Source organism: Phascolarctos cinereus, unplaced genomic scaffold (genome assembly GCF_003287225.1).
Source record: "Phascolarctos cinereus isolate Bilbo 61053 unplaced genomic scaffold, phaCin_HiC Scaffold_5;HRSCAF=322, whole genome shotgun sequence".
Taxonomy (NCBI): domain Eukaryota; kingdom Metazoa; phylum Chordata; class Mammalia; order Diprotodontia; family Phascolarctidae; genus Phascolarctos; species Phascolarctos cinereus.
The window spans coordinates 330,143,670-330,166,469 of NW_027555958.1; the positions used below are offsets into that span (position 1 = coordinate 330,143,670).

The 22,800-nt window shown below is 41.9% G+C and overlaps 1 protein-coding gene across 1 annotated transcript; it reads left to right on the forward strand.

The window, feature by feature from the left end:
- The first annotated feature begins 1,539 nt into the window (after nt 1-1,539).
- On the forward strand, nt 1,540-21,704 carry FAM89A (family with sequence similarity 89 member A). The gene is made up of 2 exons (XM_021000487.2): nt 1,540-1,943; nt 20,393-21,704. Exons 1-2 carry the CDS (start codon nt 1,626-1,628, stop codon nt 20,654-20,656), a joined length of 582 nt encoding a protein of 193 aa, XP_020856146.1. The 5' UTR covers nt 1,540-1,625; the 3' UTR covers nt 20,657-21,704.
- The last annotated feature ends 1,096 nt before the right edge of the window (nt 21,705-22,800 follow it).

The following is a 22,800-nucleotide window of genomic DNA, read 5'->3' on the forward strand; positions in this document are numbered from 1 at the left end:
ATGGATGACTTCCTACCTTTAATTCCATTCTCACTTTCCACTTATTTTCACTTTGAATTACTCCTGTGTTCAGTGCCAGACTGAATCAAATGTCTGTTTATTTTTTTGACGTTTTAAAAGTGGGCAGGGTGCTTTTCTTGGCTGGTGCTCATATAGCTGAATACTTAAAGTTTGTGTTTAAGGTCAGGGAGACCTGCTGTGAAGGACTGAACTTTGGGTTTTTGTATCTGTGTATTTTGCTTGACTCTAATTCAGATTTAAGACAGGCACGAGCTCTAGGATTTTGTTATGCCTGTGTTAGGTAAGTGCATGGAAGGAAAGCCTTAGGCATCACACCTTCAACTGACAGGAAGAGGGGAAGAGTCCTGTGATAATTATTTTTCAAATCTCTAAAGGTGCTTTCTCTTTTTCCCTTTTAATCTGCCTGGTCCCTGCTACAAACAAAATATCCCTGGCTCCTTCCTGAAGTAACTTTGCATTATCTTGAATACATACTGTATCTACTTATTCGTTCACACATTGTGATCCCCTTCTCCAGGGATTATTTTGTTTTAATATCAGCAGCCCTTGCACATTTCATTGCACATAATATGTGATCAATGTCTGTTAAATTGAATTGAACTGAAGCAACGGCAGCTGTCTTTGAGTTTGGGGTTTCTAGAGAAAGGAGGGATTGTGATCACATGGGCAGATGTAGCTGGTTTAATGGGCTCTTCCGTCTCCTTTTCCTCTCTGGGTTTAAGAATGGAAACTTTTTTTCTGTCAGTGACTGCGCAGAGCTGAAATTAAGATTAACAACTGACCACTCCACCTACCATGAGTAAGGGGCCTTAATTGCCCAAGACTGGAACTTCCATCAGGAGGAATTTTATAGTCTAATAGCTAGTTCTTTAAAAGTTGTGCTCTCTTTTTCCAGTCTAGGAGACAAAGTTTCTGGTCGTAGGGTGTCCCTGTTCACCCACTTGTTGGTGTTCTCACCCTGGAAATTACTAGATATCATTGTTTATTTATATTTCATTTGGTATGTATATAGAAATATGCCTGTTTGTGCATCCATAGACTATGCATATTCTATATCCATATAATGAAGTATGCATATTCTATATGCATGGAAAAATTCTATGTACAGCATATATTTGTCTATATTATTTGTTCCAGTAGAATGTAAGCACCTTGATGGCAGAGCTTATTGTATTTTGTCTTTGAATCCCCAGCACCTTACACATAGTAGGTAAGTGTTTAATAAATGCTTGCTTGGTGTGAGGGTATGGTGGCCGGGGCGGGGGGGGGGGGAAGTGGGTGCTGCCTGTTGTCTTCAGCACCCTACCCTCCAAAGCTTGAGCGCAGAGGAAACTACTACAGGTAAAGTGAGGTAGGAGTAGGGAGTGGAGTAAGGACCGAGAGGACCCAGCTTAGAGATGAGGGAGGAAAGGCAAGCCTGCGGAGAGAGGGAGAGCAAGAGGCCCGAAGAAGGGAAAGGGAAGTGGGCGGGGCAGGCCCGGGGCCCGCGAAGGGGGCGGGCCCGGGGTGAGCCTGTCCCTCTGGATTCAGGCAGGGGCCGCAGTCGGGGCTGGAGCCAGAGTCGGAGCCGGCCGCTGGGCGTGTACTGGCTCGCGTGCTGGGCTATGGCCGGGGTGAGCGGCTCGGGGCCGGCCGAGACTGCCGGCGGGAGCAGCAGCAACAGCGCGGTGCGAGGATTGCGAGTGGACGGGCTGCCTCCACTGCCCAAAAGCCTGAGCGGACTGCTGAACTCCTCGTCCGGCGGGGGCGCGTCCGGGGGCTGGCGGCACCTGGAGCGACTGTACGCTCAGAAATCCCGCATCCAGGACGAGCTGAGCCGCGGAGGGGCTGGGGGCTGCTGCGGCGGCGGAGGGCGGACGGCCACGCTGCTTCCCAAGCCCCCCAACCTGGACGCCGCCCTGGCTCTGCTCCGCAAGGAGATGGTAAGAGGGGGGCTCCAGGGGATCGGAGGGGAAGCAGGCTGCAGGCTCCCCCTTCCTTCTCTCTCCCCTTGGCTCGTCTCTTCCAGCCTCGGAAAAGTTTGCCATGCTTACTTACACCCCGTTTGTTTGAAACAGACCACGTTGAGCAGGAGGGAACTTTCCTGGGAGCTCCTCTGGCGCTTCTTCCCGTTGCTTCTGTTGTCTTCACCTCTGCAGGCTCACCCTTTCTTTCTCTTACTCTGACCTCCCGACCCTCCACTGCCCCAGGCAGCCGCTGGAGAAAGGGGAAAAACTCCCCTCCCCCCTCTTTAATTGCCTCCTCCAGTACCCAGTATTGGTTCCAGTGAATGTTCCAGCTTCTGAAGGACTGTTTTTGGAGTTGTGGCCAGGGGCTCTGGGGACAGTTGTGGGTGACTGGAAACCCGTTTGGGAAATGGTTTCACCCCTGGCCGATGACCATCAGCCAAGAGGGCTGTGTAGGGGGGTTGTTCAGTGTTTGGGGAATCTGCCTCTTTTTGTCCCTTATCCCAGAGAGAAATATATGCCTCCAATTGGGGAGAAACTTCCAGTTCTTCTGGGTGGATGGTTGTGTTTACCCTACTCTGTGGAGAAAGGCTTTTTGTCCAGCAGTGAGTGGAGACAACAGATTGGAGCATACCTCCCCCTTTTCTCTGGGGGCCCCTCTGAGAATCCGATTGCAGTTCTGATGCTCCTGCCCCACAGATGGCTGTGAAAGCAGAAAATTAACCTTGCAGTCTGGTAGTGGCTTTAATCTCATTCAGCTCTTATAAAACTAACACCCTTTCCCTCCCTTAAAAAAAAAGTACCATCCTCCCAGCTTCCTTCCATATGGGTTTCTTGTTCAGTGTTAAAGTAACAAAAGAAGGGTGTGGATGTGGATATAAGCATTTAGGTTTCCCAAGTTCTTTTGGAAACATATGTCTTTGGTAGACTGAGGTGTTCCATTTGTGTTGTGGATAACATGGATGTGCTTCGGCAAGGGGAAGCAACAATGAATCTTTTCTGCATTTTCTCTTACATGGGTGGACCGTGTTAGAGGGAAAGCAGGGGAGATTCTGGTGGTTTGGCTGCAGTCAGCTGTAGGTGGCCTACCCAACCTTCTGGAGATGTTTATTTCACTCCATCTTATGCCTCTTGATCTGTCTTCTATTTTAAATTTGTTTTCCAGAACACCTGTACCCTACTTTAAGCAAACACAAGAAAATTGAATTTTCCTTTAAAAGTAAATTGGGGGAGAGAAGGGGATTCTTTGCTTTTAAACAGACTTTCCTATGGAAACCCTTTGAATACTAAGCTCTCTTAGTATATTTAAGATTACAGGTAGTTAGGTGGCATAGTGGATAGAGTGCTGCAACTGGAGTCAGGAAGGACCCCAGTTAAAATCCAGACCTCAGGCTCTTGTTAGCTGCATGACCCTGGCTGGGCAGGTCTCTTCTGTCTGCCTCAGTTACCTCATCTATAAAATGGGAATAATAAGAATAATAATGATGATGATGATGATAGCATCTACTTCCCAGGGTTGTTGTGAAGTTAAAATGAGATAGTATTTGCAAAGCATGCTATATGAAAACTAGCTATTGTTGTTGATATTGACAATAATTCTGTTTCTGTACCCATCTGGTCATAGGATGATAAATTGTAGAACCGGAAGGGACTTTGAAGGTCATATAATTGAACTACTCTTTTTACAGGTGGCCTAGGAAACTTTAAGTCACACAGATAATGAGCCTCTGAGCCAGGATTTGTCACCAGGCCCTCTGATTCCAGACCCACCTCTAAGCAGAAAAGAAACATCCAAAGTATTTTGTAGCTCTCTGTGATTTTGTCCCCAACCTTGTGGCTTGTCATGTAGAGGACTTTCCATCCTTAATGAAATCTTATCCTTCTCACATATTTTATCAAACTACTTAATTCCATGCCAATCTTTATATTAATTTTTCAAAGCTGAGTGCCAACAACAAACAAGGTGATGAGTTAGACCATAACTTTGTTGTTGTTTAATCGTGTCCTACTCTGGGTCCCCATTTGGGGTTTTCTTGGCAAAGATACCAGAGTGGTTTGCCATTTCCTTCTTCAGCTCCTTTTACAGATGAGGAAACTGAGGCAAACAAGGTTAAGTGACTTGCGCAGGGTCTAAGGCTAGATTTGAATTCAAGATGAGTCTTTGTGACTCCGGGCCAGACATTCTATCCACTTCACCTAGATGACTATAACCAGCAGGCTGACATTTTGAGCTGGGGCAGGCAGCAGAAACATGGGGTGAAGAAAATAAAAATAGCTGGGTGGTATGTTTAAGTTATATGTTTGAATAAGAAACTAGGATATCCAACAGACATTTTTTAAAAATTGTGAACTTATAGTTTGTAAGCATGTCCATAGAATCTTGCCATATTGATGTGAGATCCTGTTCCTTAGGATAGATATTTTCAGGCCTCTGATGTAGTTGAGTTTCTCTCCTAGTGCAGTATGAAGAATGGACTATAGTATTATCTTTATAATTATGCCTTCTACCTAAGCCTTCTCCAAACCTGGTTATTTGCAGTACAGAAAAACAAACATCTATTTTTGATTCATCTGATACCCAGATGTGATCAAGATGAGTATAACTATAGGCCCTGACAAGCATCTTTCAAGAAATGCCATGGGGCCTTAAAAAGTATTGTGTTCCATTCAACTGGCTTTTTAAGAATATTTTTTTGTTTTTATTTTTAGGCAGTTGGGGTTAAGTGATTTGCCCAGGGTCACACAGCTAGTGTCAATTGTTTGGTCTGAGGCCAGATTTGAACTCAGGTCCTGTGCTCTATCCACTGTACCACCTAGCTGCCCCCAAGAATGTATTTTTTTAAAGTCCTATAATTTATTGACCTGGATGGAGGGAGGCATCCCTGACCTTAAAGGAGTTTATAATAGAGTAAAGGAGATAAGAAATGAATGTAAATAACTATAATATGAGGGTATATACTCTGGAAGATTTATGCTAAAATTTCATGAATAGAACTCACAGGATAAAAAGGCATTCTGTTGGGTTAGGATCTATAAGGGAGTGAGTGGCTACAGTAATGAGATCATAGGCCTGCAAAAATACAAAGCACTATGTAATAAATGCCATAAAGAGGTACAACAATCTTAATGGAATTCCAGGAGTTAAAGCTCACTTCTGGTTGCAGTGTTAAGGAAAGGCTTCATGCATCTAGTTTTAAAGGATGAACATAATTCTAGTAGGTGGCAAATTGTGGTAGTAGAGGGCATCCCAGGTGGAGGGGACAGCTTGAATGCATTGGGACCTCCTGAGGAATGGTGAGTAGTTCAGTCTGATTGTAGCATAGGTGTCTGAAGAGAACGGGGCGGGGAGGGGGGGGAAGTGAATTGGAGCCAGATGTTGGAGAGCTTTGAAGGGCTTAGGAGTTTGGGCTTTATTTGATGGGTAATGGGGAGCCATTGGTGCTTCTGAAGTAGGGGAGTGGTAAGACCAAATCTGTATGAAAGGAAGGTTAGGCTGAAAACACTGTAAAATGTGGACAGTCAATAAACATTTATTAAGCATCTACTGTGTGCCAGGTACTGTACTAAGTGACCAGAGGAGGAAAAGACTGAAGGTTGGGAAATCAGTGGGAGGCTGCTGCAGTACTCCAGGCTAGAGGTAATAATCAGGGCCTGAACTAAGGTGGAGGGGGGCCTTAGAGATAGGAAGGAATTTGTTTTGGGGAAGTGTTGGAGATTTGTATTGTGAGATAACTGATTGGATGTGGGGAAGTTCATGAGGGAAGAAGTCAAGCACGTTCTTCCTAGGTCTGGTAAGTAGGAGAATGGTAGTGCCATAAATAGGAATAGGAAAGTCAGGAGGAGAAATCTTACCATATGGAGAAGACCCTGGGGTTCTCAGAGGCAGTGCTAGTGGCACAGAGCCAATGGTAGGTCCTAGAAAGCTAGAAAGTATGGACCTGGTGAGAGACTGTATACATCTGTTTTTCCTTTGGAAAAAGAAGCCAAGATTGGAGAGATTCATCACCAAGTAGACAGGGCCAGAGGTGGGAGGAATAAGTTCAGTTTGGGACATTGATTTCCTGAGTGTCCACTGTATACAATTCATTGTATTAGTTGCTGTTGCTACAAAGATAAACCAGACATAGGCCCCATCATTAAGGAGCTTTATAAGAGCCATTTTTTAAAAAAAAATTGATTTGGAAAAAATTTTTGGGTTTTTTTTTTTTTTAGGCAGTTGGGGTTAAGTGATTTGCCCAGGGTCACGCAGCTATTGTCAAGTGTTTGGTCTCAGGCAGAATTTGAATTCAGGTCCTCTTGACTTCAGGGCTGGTGATCTATCCACTGCGCCACCTACCCCCTAGATTCTTTTCATTTAGGTCTGTACTTACTATCAAGGTTCCTTTTTACTAGTGCAGATCCCAACCTTTCCATGTCTTAGACTTAGTCAATGGTTTTCATGAGTTGCTTTGGCAAAAAAAAAAATCATTACCTGATGGCCACCTTTTGGTGATGAGCTTTTTTATTCTCAGCTAAGCTGGTCCTCAGACCAAGGATTGGCCATCATTGCCGCCATCATACTTGGGGAGTTTTTGTAGGACTTATCAGGGTCATGCCATTGGTATAGCCTTAAAAACCTGGGGTTACCACCATGCCATGTTGAGGTTTTTCAAAAGGAGTTTAGTGGAAGGAATTTAAGGACTTGTGGAAGTTAAGATGCAAGTTGAACATTCAGGTAGAGAGATGTCCATCCAACAAGCAAATCAGGTCAGGATTGGAAATAAAAATGTGATGCGATATCCAAGAGTACAAAGCATCAGGAAAGAAGAAAAGTAAAGGCAGAACTTCGAGGGAGTGCCTGTATTCAGAGGGTGGGAGAAAAAAGATGCACCCTAACTAGCATCAAGCATTCTTGGTTCCTGGATGGTGATTATTGATGCTTTGCTCTGCACAGAAGAAAGTAGTTTCAATGCAAAGTTTAAGAGGTCTGTTTTGTTGATGTATTTAAACACCATTTTGTGGCTTCCTTTAAAAATGGAATCATAGCAACAATTGGAAAGAGGCATGACAGTGGTCAGTTATCTATAGAAATAATCCTACAGTGGTAGGGTATGTCACATTAGTTCCAAGGAATGCTTCTAGAACATAACATTTTAGCATGTCTAGAAATTCTTCTTTGAAAAATGTGGCTTAAAAAATCAGAATATTCTTTGCACAGAATTATATACAAACTATCCTTCCCAGCTGCATTGTAATATACTTAGAACAAATTAATATCTGGATTTCATAGAGGCACAAAGGAGCTTGGAATCATAGACTACAGAAACCAGAAGAGGAAGAACCTTTGGCCTCTGGAGCCATTAAACAGCCCTGGATATGCCTGGGAGCCTACTTCTCAAGTCTACATCAAAAGAACTTTATAGAGATGTATCCTGGAGTTTTTTCCCCCTAAGGCTACTAGTACTCTCGGCTTTATGATGTAGGAATTGTGATTTTGGCCTCCCACCCCTACTTGAGTCAGAAACATGAAATCTGTAGAGAACTTTGAGTTCCTGGAATGAAAGGGGCTGCCGAATAACAGGCTTTCTGTTGAAACTTAAAAAGGAAAGGTTTGGTTTCCATAACCAGCATTGCTTTCTTACCCTTCCTGAATCACTCACTGTAAAGAAAAATGCTTCCTTGAATTTATCAGCCTTAAATGCATGGAGTGGTACTATTAATGAGCCTCTCAGATGCTTCCTGGAGGTAAGCATTAGCTTGAATAAGCAACTACCCTAGAGAAATACCGTTCCTAGCCCTGAAGATTAAGCCAATATCCTGGAGCAGTTTCGGTCCCTAAAAGGTAAAATTCCACTCCCCAGTCTGTAAAGGAACAGAATGGGTTATTTCCTGAAGGTCTTTTTTTGTTGAATAAAATAATAAGCGACTTTTAGGTGTCTTTTGGAACTGCTGTCTGTTTAAAAGTCTGAGTATAGGAGAGACCATACATTATTTTTTACAGCAAAATGTGCTTACTGTGTAGTGTGGTAGAAAAAAGGATATGATGATAAGATCAAATTAGATGATCTTAAAGCTCTCTTTCAGCTCTAAAATTCTATACATTTTTCACCTACTATGCTTTCGTGTAATATCTCTTCTACCTAAAGGAGAAGATTGTTTTGGGTTATGTGATGGCCTGGCACAGGAGGGACAATATTATCTATTGGTCCTTTAGATGCTTTTGTGAAAAGATGTCCAAAAGCCCCTGAGGACATTTTCACAGCAATTCCTTGTTGGTGATGAACTAGTTTAAATACAGACATGCCAGAAAGATCTCTTGGTGTTCAGTCCTTCCCCATCAATGCTGAGTTTTTCTGTCTGTACCAAACTCCTGAAGACTTTCCCTAGCCCAGTAATGCTTTAAGTTTTATAGCTTGGGAGGCTGCAGGAACTGTTCTCCACATCTCCATTCACCAGAAATAAAAGGGGGGTGGTGTAAGGGCACAGGAAGGGAAGGGGTGGATGTTCTGATACACACCAACAGCAGACAACTTTTTGATGTGCTGTAGCTCTGATCTTCAGCAATATAGAGGGAGGGACGCAAAGAGATCAAGTCGGGCTTACCTTGTTCACATATCTCTCCGCTTGCTGTTAGCAAACAGCTGTTTGGAGTTTTGTTGCTTTGGTTTCCAGTGATTCCCCTGGAACAATGCCCTGAGTATCCAGTTCCTTCAGTATGAGAAACTTAAGTTTCTGATAGTCCAATGACTAGGAAGATCCTATTCCCTGCAAGCCCTCCTTTAGCAGGAAACCAGTCCTGACGCTGTTTAGCTCAGATATTTCCTCCATTCTTGCTTAATGTCATTCCTGAGAGGTCTTGCCCCACTTCTCTCTCATTTCTTTGTTCACACCCTCCAGATGTTTTAAATGATAATTAGGCATGGCCCAAAGAAAGGTTGTTCATTTTTTCCTGTGGTCAAAACACTTGACACAGAGATGTACATAGGGATCATCGGGGCCTCTGGAAGTTGAATGTGAGTTTTCAATCTGTTGTGACAATTCTCCAGGAAAAATAGCTTTGATAGGGGAAAATTCTGTTTTTGTGATCCCTTTATCCTCATTCCTTTGTTAGCTGAACTACAGTACCCTTCAGAGGGAGGCACAAGTCTGAAACTCAGTAAAACCAGGTGGCTGGTTATACTTCTTTAATCAGGAAGAAGTTGGATTGCCAGAGGCCTTTGACCTTCCATCTAGCCCTATAACCACTGAATTCAGTATGTCTCCTGGAAAAAGTCAAGTGAGAGCTGGTGAAACTTTCTGTACTACATCCATGTAGGAGAAAAGCTAGGTTGGAGAAACATGTAGCTGAAAGGGAGATGAGTAAAGGATAAAATAGAAAGAGAATGTTTGGTGCTTCCATGAACTTTTAAATGTGTGTGTGTGTGTGTACACACACACACACACACACACACACACACATATATTTATATAGACATTTAGTCAATAAAATCATTGAGTGCCTACTGTTTACCAGGTACAGTTCTGTGGATACAAAGAATGAAACAATCACTATTATTGAGGAATTTACTTACATTCTAATTGGGGAGACAAAAAGTATATATATATTCAGTTAATGAAAGTAAATGCCACCAAGTTATACTTGGATTAGTTGTGGAAAAGCTCAGGTGTTTGACATCCCTCTGAAATAGCTTCAGATCCGGAGAGCCCTTCTCCACATGATGAGAGGTCTTGGTAGTATATCCTACTGGGTTCATATGAGTGTACAGTGGGTTGGGGGCACCTTTGGAGTTGGAAGAGATAGTGACTTCCATTGCCATTTCTAGGTTTCATTGGTGAATCCAGGATGACTTTTTGATCCTTCTACTCTGGGTGTCTTTCTTCTCAAATATAGAACATGTGACTGAGCAGTAGTTTTGCTTATTTTCCTCTGGTTTTGTGCACATTTGGGAAGAGAAGGGTATTTTTATCTATACTCTCTAAATATCTTAATCAGCCACTTGGTGTTTGGAAATTGCCTTATTATTTTTAAAGACTCTTTATAACTCTCATATAGTCTTCTGTTTCAGGGAAACAGCTGGTATTAGTGATACAGATGATTAATCTCATTATTGCCCTCTTGTGTACTTTTCCTACCCTAGAAGAATGTCACTCGACTCTGGGAATCATCATGGTGCAATGGAAAAGACAAAAAAAATGGAATTAGAGGACCTGAGTTTGAATATATTGCCTCTTCAGCTTACTGTCTGTAGGATCTTGGACGAGTCACTTAACTTCTGTAGGCCTCAGTTCCCTCATCTGTAAAACAAGGGGGTCAGACTAGGAGATGTTCCATGATCTGTCTCTATGACCCTATCATCAGAGAAGTCAAAAAGCCTGAGTTTGTCAGCACCAGTCCAACCATGCCACTGACATAAGCTTCAGTGGCTCCCTAGCACCTTTTGGATCAAATACAGAACCCTCTGTTTGGCATTAAAGCCCTTTATAAGGGGCAGCTTGGTGGTGCAGTAAATAGAGCACTGGCCCTGAAGTCAGGAGGACCTGAGTTCAAATCTGGTCTCAGACCAAACACTTGACACTTCCTAGCTGTGTGACCCTGGGCAAGTCACTTAACCCCAATTGCCTTGGAAAAAAAAAGAAAAAAGAAAAAAGCCCTTTATAACTTAGCTGTCTCTTAAATTTCCAGTCTTCTTATAACTTGTACCCTGCCATGTACTCTTCAATTCAGTGACGCTGGTCTCCTTGCTGTGTCTTGAGCAAGGCTCTCCATCTCCCAACTCTAGACATTTCCTTGGGCTGTCTCCCAGGCATGAAATACTTTCCCTCCTCATCTGTACATCCTGCTTCCCTGGCATCCTTCAGGTCCCAGCTAAAATGCCACCTTTTATAGGAAGCCTATTCAAATCCCTATACTCTAGTGCCTTCCTTCTTTTAATTATTTCTTATATATATCTTGTATATACCTTATTTGTACATATTTGTTTGTTGCCTCCCTCATTAGAGCGTAAGCTCCTTGAGGGCAAGGACTGTTTTATTTTTCCTTTCTTTGTATCCCCAGCGTTTGCCACAGGGCCTAGCACATGGCAGGTGCCTAATAAATGCTTGTTGACTGACTATCACTGACTAGCTTGCTCATGTTGGGCAAGTTGGATAATCAGTCTGTCAGTTTCTTATCTATGGCATAGTGTCTACGGAGCACTGGCCTTATAGTCAGAAAGATCTAGGTTCAAATTCTAGCTTAGATTTACTGTGTGGCCCTGTGGGAATTATTTAGCCATTTCCTCCCCTGTAAAATGGGGATAGCAATAACTATAGTTGTTAGAGGATTATTCTAAGACTCAACTGAGGAATATATTGAGGGTATAGGAAATACTCTGGAAGCCTTAAAATGCTATGAATGTCATTTGTGATTTTATCTATAAATAGGGGTGAGTGGCCTGCTTCCTTTAGAGGTCTGTGAGGATCAGGTGAGTTACTTGAAGCATTCTAAATACCATCAATCGCTATAGTCAGTCATTAAGCATTTATTAAATGTCTATTAAGTATTCTACTAAGCATTGGTGATACATAGACGGAGAAAATGCCTACATGTCAAAAATGTCCATCTGTAGAAGGCACTCACAATCAAATGGGGGAGACCACATGCTGACAACTATGTACAAACAAGATAGAGAGATATATACGTGTATGTATGTATATATGTACACGCATACATATACAGGATAAATTGGAGAGAACTGATAGAAGGGAGGCACTATTATTTAGACTGTTTCTGTTACTCTTCTTTGAAAACAACTAAATAGAACAATTTCATAAAGAAACCACCCATTTCCCCTAAACCCCAGACCTAGTAAAGGACATCTGCTCTAGGACTATATGACCTGAAACCAGATCCCAAGGAATCTGAACTTCCCTCCCCCTGTTTAAATATCTTGATATGGCTTCCTTTTTCTTAAAGTTCAAAGGCAAAAGGAAACACCATGGTAAATACAATTGAAATCTGGTCCCTTTGTGAAAGTTGTACCATACTGGGAAGCCACCTGTTTTCTAAACTCTGGGTTATGTTTATGGGAGAGAAGAAGAATCAGTGATCAGACAGGAAGGAAGCTGGAAGCTTAAACAAAGAGAGAGGAAGGAATTGCATTAACACTTTGAAGCAATAGAAATTAGTTGATTGTTCCTAAATGTTGCTACAATCTAGGGGTTTTTTCTCAAACCATAGACCCTTTAGAATTCTGTTTTTCTTCGGGATGAAATTAACTTCTGTTTTTAAAAACAAAGCTACTTTCAATAAGAACTTGATTTTTGGAGTGCAGCTGTTACTTGGGAGGCTGAGTTCCCTGTCCCAAGAAAAATGGGGATAAATCACTAAGACAGCAAACAGGTATTAGAGAATTGCTAGGTGTGTGATTTTTTTCTCTTGAAAAGGTATATATTTTTATTAATATCATCCATATGTTTTTGAATATAACTGTAGGTTTCTGCTGACCCCCCTTGCCACCCTGTAACAACACACACCCTCTCCTGCAGAAAAGGGTCCTTTGGACCAGGGGTTCTTAACCATTTTTGTGTTGTGGACCCCTTTGACAGTCTGAGGAAGCTTGTATACCCCCTCTCCAAATAATGCTTCTAACTGCATAAAATAAAATACATAAGATTACAAAGGAAACAATTATACTAAAATACAATTACCTATATATACACGTGTATATATGTATATGTGTGTATATATAACATATATACATACATTACATATACTCATATATATTTTTAAAGTTCATGGCCCCAGTTAACCCTGCCCTAGACTTTTTTTAAAAAATTTCATTTATTTTATTCTGAACTAAGAAATAAGCATGTCTATAACATAGTAGAATAGAAAAAAGCAATTGTACATAAAACTATGAATCTGCTGTGTGCAACTTGCTATTTCTTTTAAATACATAATAAAGTTATCATGTAACTTTTTTTTCTTCCCTCCTTCTTCCCTCCTGCCATGTAAGAGATGGCTACCACTAGAGACAAATATGTATATATATGCAGAGCCATTGCATCCATCTATTTATCAGTTCTTTGTCTGAATGCAGGTAGCATCCTTGATGGGACTGACTACCACTTATCTGAATCTTCCCCTGGGTCAGCACCTGTGTAAATGTGCTTTGAAAGAAAACTTGTCTTATTGCCTTTTGTTGTTGTCGTTGTCAGGCAGGAGATGAGTATTTCTCTGATAACTTGGAGGAGATCATGCTGTTTTCCTGCGGTCGAGCCCTTTCCAAAGGGGCATCTTGGGATAAGTGCACACAAAGGGCTGCCTGTTCCCTCTCCTGCTTCTTAGATGCGTTCTTTGTACACAGCCCTGTAACTGTTAAAGAGCCATTAGCCAACTAAGTCCTGCTTTGGGATAAGTCTCACTATGGGATTTTGTGCTTCTGTTACCTGGTTCTTAGTGGAAAGACTTGTGGATCTGGGTTAGGATCTCTTTCTTCTCTTCTTTCCTTAAACATTTTTATTGGGTGTATTTGATGCACTTAGGAGGTGGTTAAAAATCCAATTCTCCCCCCTCATACACATCCATTTTAAGCCAGGTTCTGTGGGAGATACAAAATGCATAAGATGTGGTCCTTTCCCTCAGTGACTTTCAAATCCAACTGGGGAGCTAAACCAAATAAGACTATATATTAATGACTACATATCATTAGACTTTGAGCTTCCCAAGGGCAGGAACTAACTTCTGCCTTTCTTTGTATCTTTAGCTTTTAGCATAGTGTTTTTTAGTGTAGTAGGTGCTTAATAAATGATTTTTTGCCTGAACTGAAATAAGCACAGCATAATACAGGCAGTATGAGATAAAGTGCCATAAAAATACTATGTGCAATAGGAATTTGAGGAGGAGAGCTCTTTTTTAGATAAGAATGATTAGAGAAAGATTCATGGAAAAGATCCTATATAAACTGAGCCTTGGAGGATGGGTAGGATTTTGATGGGTGGGAATGGGAGTGGAGAACTCCCTAAGTTGGGGGCAGGGGAACTCTTGTTCAGTTGTGTCTGACTCTTCGTGACATCATTTTGGGGTTTTCTTGGCAAAGCTACTGGAGTGGTTTGGTATTTCCTTCTCCAGCTCATTTGACAGATGAGGAACCTGAGGCAAACAGGGTTAAGTGATTTGCCCAGGGTCACACAGTAAGTGTTTGAGGCTAGATTTGAACTCAGGAAGATGAGTCTTCCTGACTCCAGGCCTTGCACTCTGTCCACTTAACCACCTTGCTAGCTTTAGACGGCAGGAGGGAGGCATGAGCAAAGGTTTGGAAGTGGGAGGTTTGGGTCAGGAAGTGGCAAGTGGTCCAGTTGGGTTAGATCATAGGAAAAAATGCGTGTGTGTATAATATACATACATATATACACATATACATAAACATATATATATGTGTATGCATGTGTGTATGTGTGTGTATAAATAAAGAGAGAGAGAAAAGAACGAGTGAGGGATATGACAGAAAGGGTAGATTAGGGCCAAATCATGGAAGGTAATGAATGCCAGACGAAGTATTTTCAGCTTCTCCAGCTTTAACTTGTAAAGTTGCTAAGGCAGCCCTGGCTACCTTTGACTAGGCAAGGTATGATTGGGCTAGGAAGGCAGGTGTTCATTTGACTCCTTGCCTCGTGGCTTTTTGTATTTGGGGATCTTCTGAGAAGTTAGAGGAGAAAGTTGGTCTTGTGATATGACTTGGAGGTAGAAAAGCAGAGAATTTAGAAAGTGGGACATGTGTGGGTTTGGATTTAAAGCCTTGTTAAATACTTATTCTAAACATTTGGCATGTGGAGAGTTGTGTAATATGTTGTATAGCTTGACTCATTCTTCCTTTGCCAAATCTTTGTTTTTGTGTCAGGGTCACACCCTCTAAAGAGGCTGCTTTGTTAGTCATCAGGTGTGTTTCAGTTCAGAAAGGTCTCAAATCAGCCCCTCTCTGGTTCCTGCCCTTGGCCAAGAGTTTATGGCAGGTGAGCCCTTGATATAAACCTAGAAGAGGTACCATAGGAAGAAAAGACTAGAACAGCTTTTGGGTTGGCAGTAGGTCATGGACAAGAGTCACAAATTATTGGAACAGTCCTGGGACTAGCTTTCTTTGGTTATTGCTACTTAGGAATCTCAGTATTGCCACTAGTAAGGAACATAATTCTGGGATCTCTTATGTCAGCCTGTATTTAAATGACTCAGCAGTACAGTTGGGATGCCCAGAGTGAATCATTTCCATTTCTGGATGGAGTTTATGTTGCTGTATGTCAGGGTTGGTTATAAAATGTCATAAATGTCTTTTAAAAGTAATACTTATATACCCAATTATAGCCTGGGAAATATTAATACTAATACATTGAAATTTGTGCGATTAATTTCTCATAATCTGGTGACTTTCTCCCCACCCTGCCCCCTATCTTAATAGGGATTTGTTCAGTGATTTTTCATCTTTTTGCCTTAATTTGGAGATGGATCAAAGTTTATCATTCTATGTAATGGCATCAATTCCATTAGAATATACTGTCAGTTTAGAGGTGGGAGAGACTTTAAAGTTCACCTAGTCCAGTTTCTTCTTTTCTTAAGCACAGAACCAGGCTGTATCATCTTGAACGTGAGTTGTGGGAAAGGTGCTAAGTTTCTTGAGAACCCCAAGGAAGTGCATGCTGTTGCTACCACTGTGGGCACCTGGCTTAGGCTCTGGTTTCCTACGAGGCTGGATACTACAGATGCACATATTTACTCACTTGGTACTTACCTCCGAAGGCCAAGAAAAAACTGAAGGCCAGAGATGTGATCAGCCTAGATGAGATGATCTGCAGGATGGCATGGCAAAAGAAGGTTTGCTTTTGGCTAAAGCTTAAGAGAACATAGGGGAATGCCGGAAACCAGAGAAGGACAGGTGACTATCTAGATAAGTATGAGTGGATCTGAACACACGCATGTGGAGCTCTGGGCTCATTTCTAATTCTCCTGCTTACTTATAAATATATCTGTTTCCTAATACAACCTGAGTTCAGGTCCTGACTCTAATTATTAGTACCTGTGTGACCCTAAACAAGATATTTTACGTGCTTGAACTTTAGTTTTCTCATTTGCAAAATGAGGGGTTTCTAAATTATCTGAAACCAGATCTTGCCACAAGGCATAAGACTTTGGAGGCTCACCAACTACTTCCAGTCTCTTGGATATGATTTAGAAGCCAAAAAAAAGGGGGGGTGGCAATAAATTGCTACAAGAATCATAACATGTTAGAACTGAGACTGGGATCATGTAGTCCAATTAAACTAAGCTTACAGGCTGAGGTTGGATTTGCACAAAGTCTCAAATCACATGGTGGAGCAGGGACTATGACTTGGGACTCTAGATTCCTTGGGAAGCACTTTTTGTGATAGTCCTGAAGGATTTGTCACTATTCTCTCCAGAGGTATATATTTCACTACTCCCGTGTGGCCTGGAGTAGTAGCAGTGGGAAAATTTGGCTACATATCTAAAAAGCTTCCTTTCAGCTTCTCAGAAGAAGGTGTTATGTAAATACAAGATGGTGCCCTCAGTGATGGAGATGGAGCCTAAATGTTCATTCGGCTATGGAGGTTTGCTTCTCTGAAGAGCACCCCTAGAAGCCAGCTCCTAATCCTACAAACATTGGTTCTGTCCTCTTGCTGGGGCTTAGCTTCCCAGTTTGTAAAATTGGAATTTAGTAATGTCAATAATGAATGCACCATCTGAGACTTCAGGGTGGGGATTTCCTGGTGTGAGAACTCTTTCTGAGGAATTTCCTAAGGCACATAGGGACTAACTGACTTTCCTGGAGTCATTTGGCTAGTAAGTGTTGGGGAGGACTCTTAGCCCAATTTCATACACTTTGCCATGCTAACACCATTTACTGGACAAGTGTGTAAAGAATTTTTCCTTTGCCTGTATCATATTCTAGGCCAGGGGTGGGGAACCTTCAGCCTCAACACCACATGTAGCCCTCTAGGTCCTCAAGTTCAGCCCTTTGACTGAATCCAAACTTCACAGAACAAATCCCCTTAATAAAAAGATTTGTTCTGTAAAACTTAGACTTAGGCAAAAAGCCGCATGAAAGGACCCAGAAGGCCACATGTGGCCTCAACACTGTGCAGGTTTACCCCTGTTCTAGGCAGAGAGGTGTTGCAATGGATGGAACACTGGGCCTGGAAGACCTGAGTTCTAATCCAGCCTCAGCTACTTATTTAGCTGTGTGACCTTGGGCTAGTCACTTCACCCATCTGCTTCAGTTTCCTCAGCTGTCAAATAGGAATAATAATAATAGCACCTATCCGGGGTTGTTGAAAGAATCAAATGAGAGAATTGTAAATCACTTAGCGCCTTGCCTGGCCCTCACTAGGAGCTTTATAAATGTATGTTCTCTTTCCTGTCTACCTTGCATATGCTGTTATGTCTGCCTCAGTTTCCCTCAACACTCTGCTCAAGCTTCACCTTCTTTTGTTGTTGTTCAGTCATGTCTGACCCTTCCTGACCCCATTTGGGGTTTTCTTGGCAAAGATACTGGAATGGTTTGCCATTTCCTTCTCCAGTTCCTTTTACAGATGAGGAAACTGAGGCAAACAAGGTTAAGTGACTTGCCCAGGATCACACAGCTACTCAGGTCTTTCTGACTCCAGGCCTGGTGCTCTATCCACCTACCTGCCCCATTCATCTCCTTTTATCTTGTTTTTATATTGTCTATACATGTCTCTCCCTTCCTTCCCTACCTCCCTTGGAATGTAAGTTCCTTGGGGGTGGGCGGGGATTGTTTGATCTTTGTCTCTTGCCGTTGGCATATGTGTCCTTGCTGGTTGATTGATAAATATCATATTCCCCACTAGTAGATTTAAACTCATTAAAAGATCATTGAATGATAAGTTTAGAGTTGTATGGGACCCTAGAGGTTATCTAGCCAAGCTCCTTCATTGTACAGATGAGGAAACTGAGGCCAGAAAGGTTAAGGAACTTGTCCAAGCTGATGGAGGCATCAGGGTGGAGTTTTGAACTCAGGTCCCCTGACTCCCAGTTCATTGCTCTTTTCAATGTACCAGAAGAAACTATCATTTTCATCTTTGTATCACTAGAGTCTAGGATAAGTTTATTGAAGGAATTCATTTATTTGATGTCAGATGAGTCCTTACTCTAATGATCATCCCAATGATGCCTGACCTATGTGTATTTTAAAAGTACTTTCTGGGACAGCTAGGTAGCACAGTGGATAGAGCTCCAGCCTTGGAGTCAGGAGGATCTGAGTTCAAATCCAACCTGACACTTGACACTTACTAGCCATGTGACCCTGGGCAAGTCACTTAACCCCAGTTGTGTAAGTAAAAACAAACAAACAAAAAAAAGTACCTTCACAGACGTGTCATTTACATCTCAGGACAACCTTGTGAGCTAGCTGTGTCAGATAAGGATATAAAGGCACATAAAGGCCAAGGGACAAGCTAGAGGGCAGACAGGATAGAAAAGGTGCTTGACTCCTTGCATGTGAGGCTTCAGGGAGCTAGGGATGGTTAGCTTGGATGAGAGAGCTTCAAGCAGAGGCAAGAATGGGGTTGGGAGGGGATGTCGTGATAGCTGTCTTCAAAGATCTGAAGGACTCTTCTGGGGAAGGGGGAATTCGACTTGTTCTGGATGATGCCAAAAGGCAGGACCAGAAGAAGCTCCAGACAGAAGTTGCAAAGAGACAAAGTTCAACTTGATGTCAGGGAAAACTCCCTAAAAATCAGAGCTGTGTATAAGCAGAATAGACTACTTAGGAAGGTGGGGGATTTCCCCCCTGGAGATTTTCAAGTCAAAGGCTGGAGGACCACTCATAGGGTATGTTGGGGTATGTTGTGGTTAGGATTTCTTTTTTTCAATTGTAATCTGTGCTAATGTTGCTTGAGGTCCCTTCAACTAGAAATTCTGTGATTCTGCGACTTATTCAACATAACACAGTCAGTTAGAGATAGAACTTCAAGGTTATCTAAGTTCTACTGGGGTTCAAGATAACACAGTCGGTTAGAGGTAGAATTTCAAGGTTAACTAAGTTCTACCAGGATTCCCCATCTCCTGACTCCTACTTGTACTAAGGTGCTTTTGGGGGTACTACTCATCCACTCTGACCTAGGCTTGATCTCTACAGTGCTTTGAGATGTGCAAAGTGGATAGAAGCAGCATAATAATAATAATCAGCATGCTTTGTCACTTTCTATCTTGCCCTAGCCCTAGGACTGGGTGGCGGCGATAGTGACAGTGATGATGATAGTGATGGTGGTGGTTGTGGTGGTGTTTGAAGAGCACTATGGCATATAAACTTTGTGCTTTAATCTTTAATTGTAAAAAGGAAGTGAGCTCAGGGGAAACCAAGGAACTTGGTTTCCACCTGGGTCCTGCTCTAGAATTATCCACTTCCAACACATAGTGGAGTAGACCCCACTCAAGAAACTATGGGTGCTGATGGATGCACCAGCTGTCGCCTGAAGTAATCAGCTACACTGAGACAGAGGGGACTCCTGCTTCTCTAAGTTTTTCATTTACCAGTTAAGTGGCACAGTGGACAAGAGCACTAAACTTGGAGCCAGAAGGATGAGTTCAAATCCTTCCTCAGAGAGTTACTAGCTGCTTGACCTTGGGCAAATTACTGAACTAGATCTGCCTCAGTTTCTATATCAGTAAAATAGGGATAATAATAGTACCCTCTTCCCAGGGTTGTATGAGGATATGTGTATGTATGTGTGTGTGTGTGTGTGTGTGTGTATGTATATATATATATATATATATGTATATATATGGAGAGAGAGATAATTTTGCAAACCTTAAAGCTTAGTGTAAATACAACTAATAATGATGACAATGATAATAATAATAATTCAAGATCCATGGGTACTAACTTAGGGGAAAACCTTACTAGGCATTAGTATTTCTCCTTTTCAAAGTGAAATGGTCCCAGTACCTAAAGGTTTGCTGACTCCCCTTAATCTTAAGGATTACTGATTTACTTGGTCTCTAATCCAGTAAGAGGAGGAGGGAAACTAATGTGAAAACAGCACCTGGTGAGCTTTCTTTTGATCAGACCACAGTGATTGTATATGGTAGGCCTGTGTCCCAGTGTTCACAGTGAAACAGGCTGGAGGTGTCAGGGTGTGTCAGCACTGTTGCATCATCTAGAGGAGCCCTGGGATAATCCCATGGAATGTGTGCAGCCCCTAGGCAGTATTCCTTCCCTGACATGCTGAGTAACTGTCTGAGGTGTGGTGATATCACAATTCATATTTTCTTGAACTTCTCTCCCAGTGATGCGTTGAATCATCAGCTTCAGGGAAAGAATGCGTGGATGCCAGCAGAATGTAGATATGATTGTTCAACCAAAATGAAACGGAAATGCTGACTCTTTGTTTTCTTCTCTCTCTCTTTTTCTATCCCCACCCCCTTTCCATGAAAGGTTGGCCTTCGACAGCTGGACATGTCATTGCTCTGTCAACTGTACTCCCTCTATGAGTCAATTCAGGAATACAAGGGGGCTTGCCAAGCAGCCTCCAGCCCAGACTGCTCTTATGCCCTGGAAAATGGCTTCTTTGATGAAGAGGAAGAATATTTCCAGGAGCATGGTTCGCTTCACAATGGGAGAGAACAAGGTGCCCAGATGGACTTTACGCTGCCTGTCACTTCTCTCTCCAACAGTGACTGGATCCTGGAGTCCATTTAGAAGACTTGGAGGAGGGATGCGTCTGACTGTAGGGGGTGTGTGTTGAGGAGATACTCTCAAAGTCTCTTTTCCTGTTACGTCTGCCCATTGTTTGTTTCTGGCAGACCATCAGTACATTCTCCTCTTCCTGCAAGCACTCCTTTGGAAGAAAAAAAAAGTCTGTCCTGTTGTGTTGTGGAAAGTCGTCGGGCCTATTGAGATGACAGCTGCCAAATTAATTTATGGGTTAATTTATGGGCAGGCCCTTCGCCATTGACACAACATGTGGGCAGTCTGTCCCAACGGCTAGAGTTTCTTCTTTGGCAAACAGTCAGTGTCAGAGAAAGATTCTTGGTGTCCCTGTAATGGGGACTTTGTTGACGATTTACATCCCTTTGATGAAAACAAAAAGGCCCCTCTTCAAAATGACCATTTAGTGGGGGCTGGCCTGTTCTGTATAGATTGAAGTTAACAAGTCCATATGGTTCTGTATTTGGGCTCTTCTCTGGATGGGTTGTTTGCACCCTGTCTTGTGTGCTGTGGATTTTTTTTTTTTGCCTCAAGTTTGCCATGTGTTAAAAATAACATTTTACTGTTCCCTTTTTTGAATACATTCTGCAGCTGTTCATCTGCATTTTATTTCTGTTTAAAGGAGCTTTCAGGACTCTTAGCTAAGTGGCATTTGGTGAACCATATAACTAACTGGCTTACCGTTAGTTGACTTTATGAGCCACCTACTGAGAAGTGACCCTTTAAGGTAATTTGGGTGCCAATCTGCTGGTTCCCAAGATAGCACAGGAGGGGAGTCATTCTTTGCTGGTCATATGCAGTTAGAAAGAGACTAATAGTAGGTCATATTTAATAGGAAAAACTGGGGCAAACTGCAATATTTCATATTACCTAAACTTTTCATTATAAGGTATTGGAAACTTTTTTTCCCCTAATCTGCGAGTGTATCTTGAAAGTGTAGTTCTAGTACGTTAAATAGAAGTCAAACTGCTCCCTGTGATCAAAAGGATAATTGCTGTTGGCCTTATCGTATTTATTAAAGTGATACTTTCAAAAAGCATTCAGCTTTGTCATAGTTTGTTTAATCGGTGGGTGTATAATACTGAGTGGTGCCTGAGTGTGTTGAGAGAAAGCAATTGTTTTCTGCGTTTTAAACTTAGGATACATTAAAGTGGGTCACTGTAGCACCAATGGAATAATCATATCTATGTTCCCCACTTCCCCCATAAGTTACCTGGGACTTAGAAATGACTGCTCTGGAAAGAAGGAGGCTTCAGGCAGAGTTGGAGTCTTGGCATGATGGATATGTATACACACACACACACACACACACACACACACACACACACACACACACACACACACATACACACATAGATTTATTTTATTAAATATTTCCCAATTACCATGTAAAAAAATTTTAACATTTAAAAATGTTTGAGTTCCAAATTCTTTTCCTCCCTCCCGCTGCTCCCCACCACTGGAGAAGGGAAGCAATATGATATTGATTATGCATGTAAATTCATGCAAAACACATGTAAAAAAAACAAGAAAAATAAAGTTTAAAAAAAAATGCTTCCATCTGTACTCAGAGTTCATTAGTTCTCTTCCTGGAGGTGGATAGTATTTTTCATCATGAGTTTTGTAATTGTCTAGGATCATTGTCTTGATCAGAGTAGCTAAGTGTTTCAAAATTAATCATTGTTACATTGTTGCTGTTAACTGTGTACAGTGTTCTCCTGATTCTTACTTAATTTTGCATCAGTTCATATCTGTCTTCCCAGATTTTTCTGGAACCATTCTGCTTGTCATTTTTTATAGCACAACAATACTCGATCACAATCATATACCATAACTTGTTCATCTATTTCCCAGTTGATGGGCAACCCCTCAATTTCCAATTCTTTGCCACCACAAAAAGAGCTGCTATAAATATTTTTGTACAAATAGGTCATTTTCCCTTTTCTTTGATTGCTTTGGGGTATAGGCCTAGTAGTGCTATAGCTGACATGATGGATCTTAAGGAATCTTTGGCCCTTGGTTGATTCAAAACAATATTGACTCTTGGTAAGTAGTCAACAAATGTTTACAGACAACTATCAGGGGCACATGGCTTTAGAGGGGGAGTTCTTCATTTTTTTTTTTGTGCTTTGTGG

Bases quoted from the DNA above. Each gene is read 5' to 3' on its own strand.
- FAM89A (XM_021000487.2), top strand. From the start codon at position 1,626: ATGGCCGGGGTGAGCGGCTCGGGGCCGGCCGAGACTGCCGGCGGGAGC. The intron at 1,944-20,392 runs GTAAGAGGGGGG...TTTCCATGAAAG, and splicing joins CTCTGCTCCGCAAGGAGATG to GTTGGCCTTCGACAGCTGGA.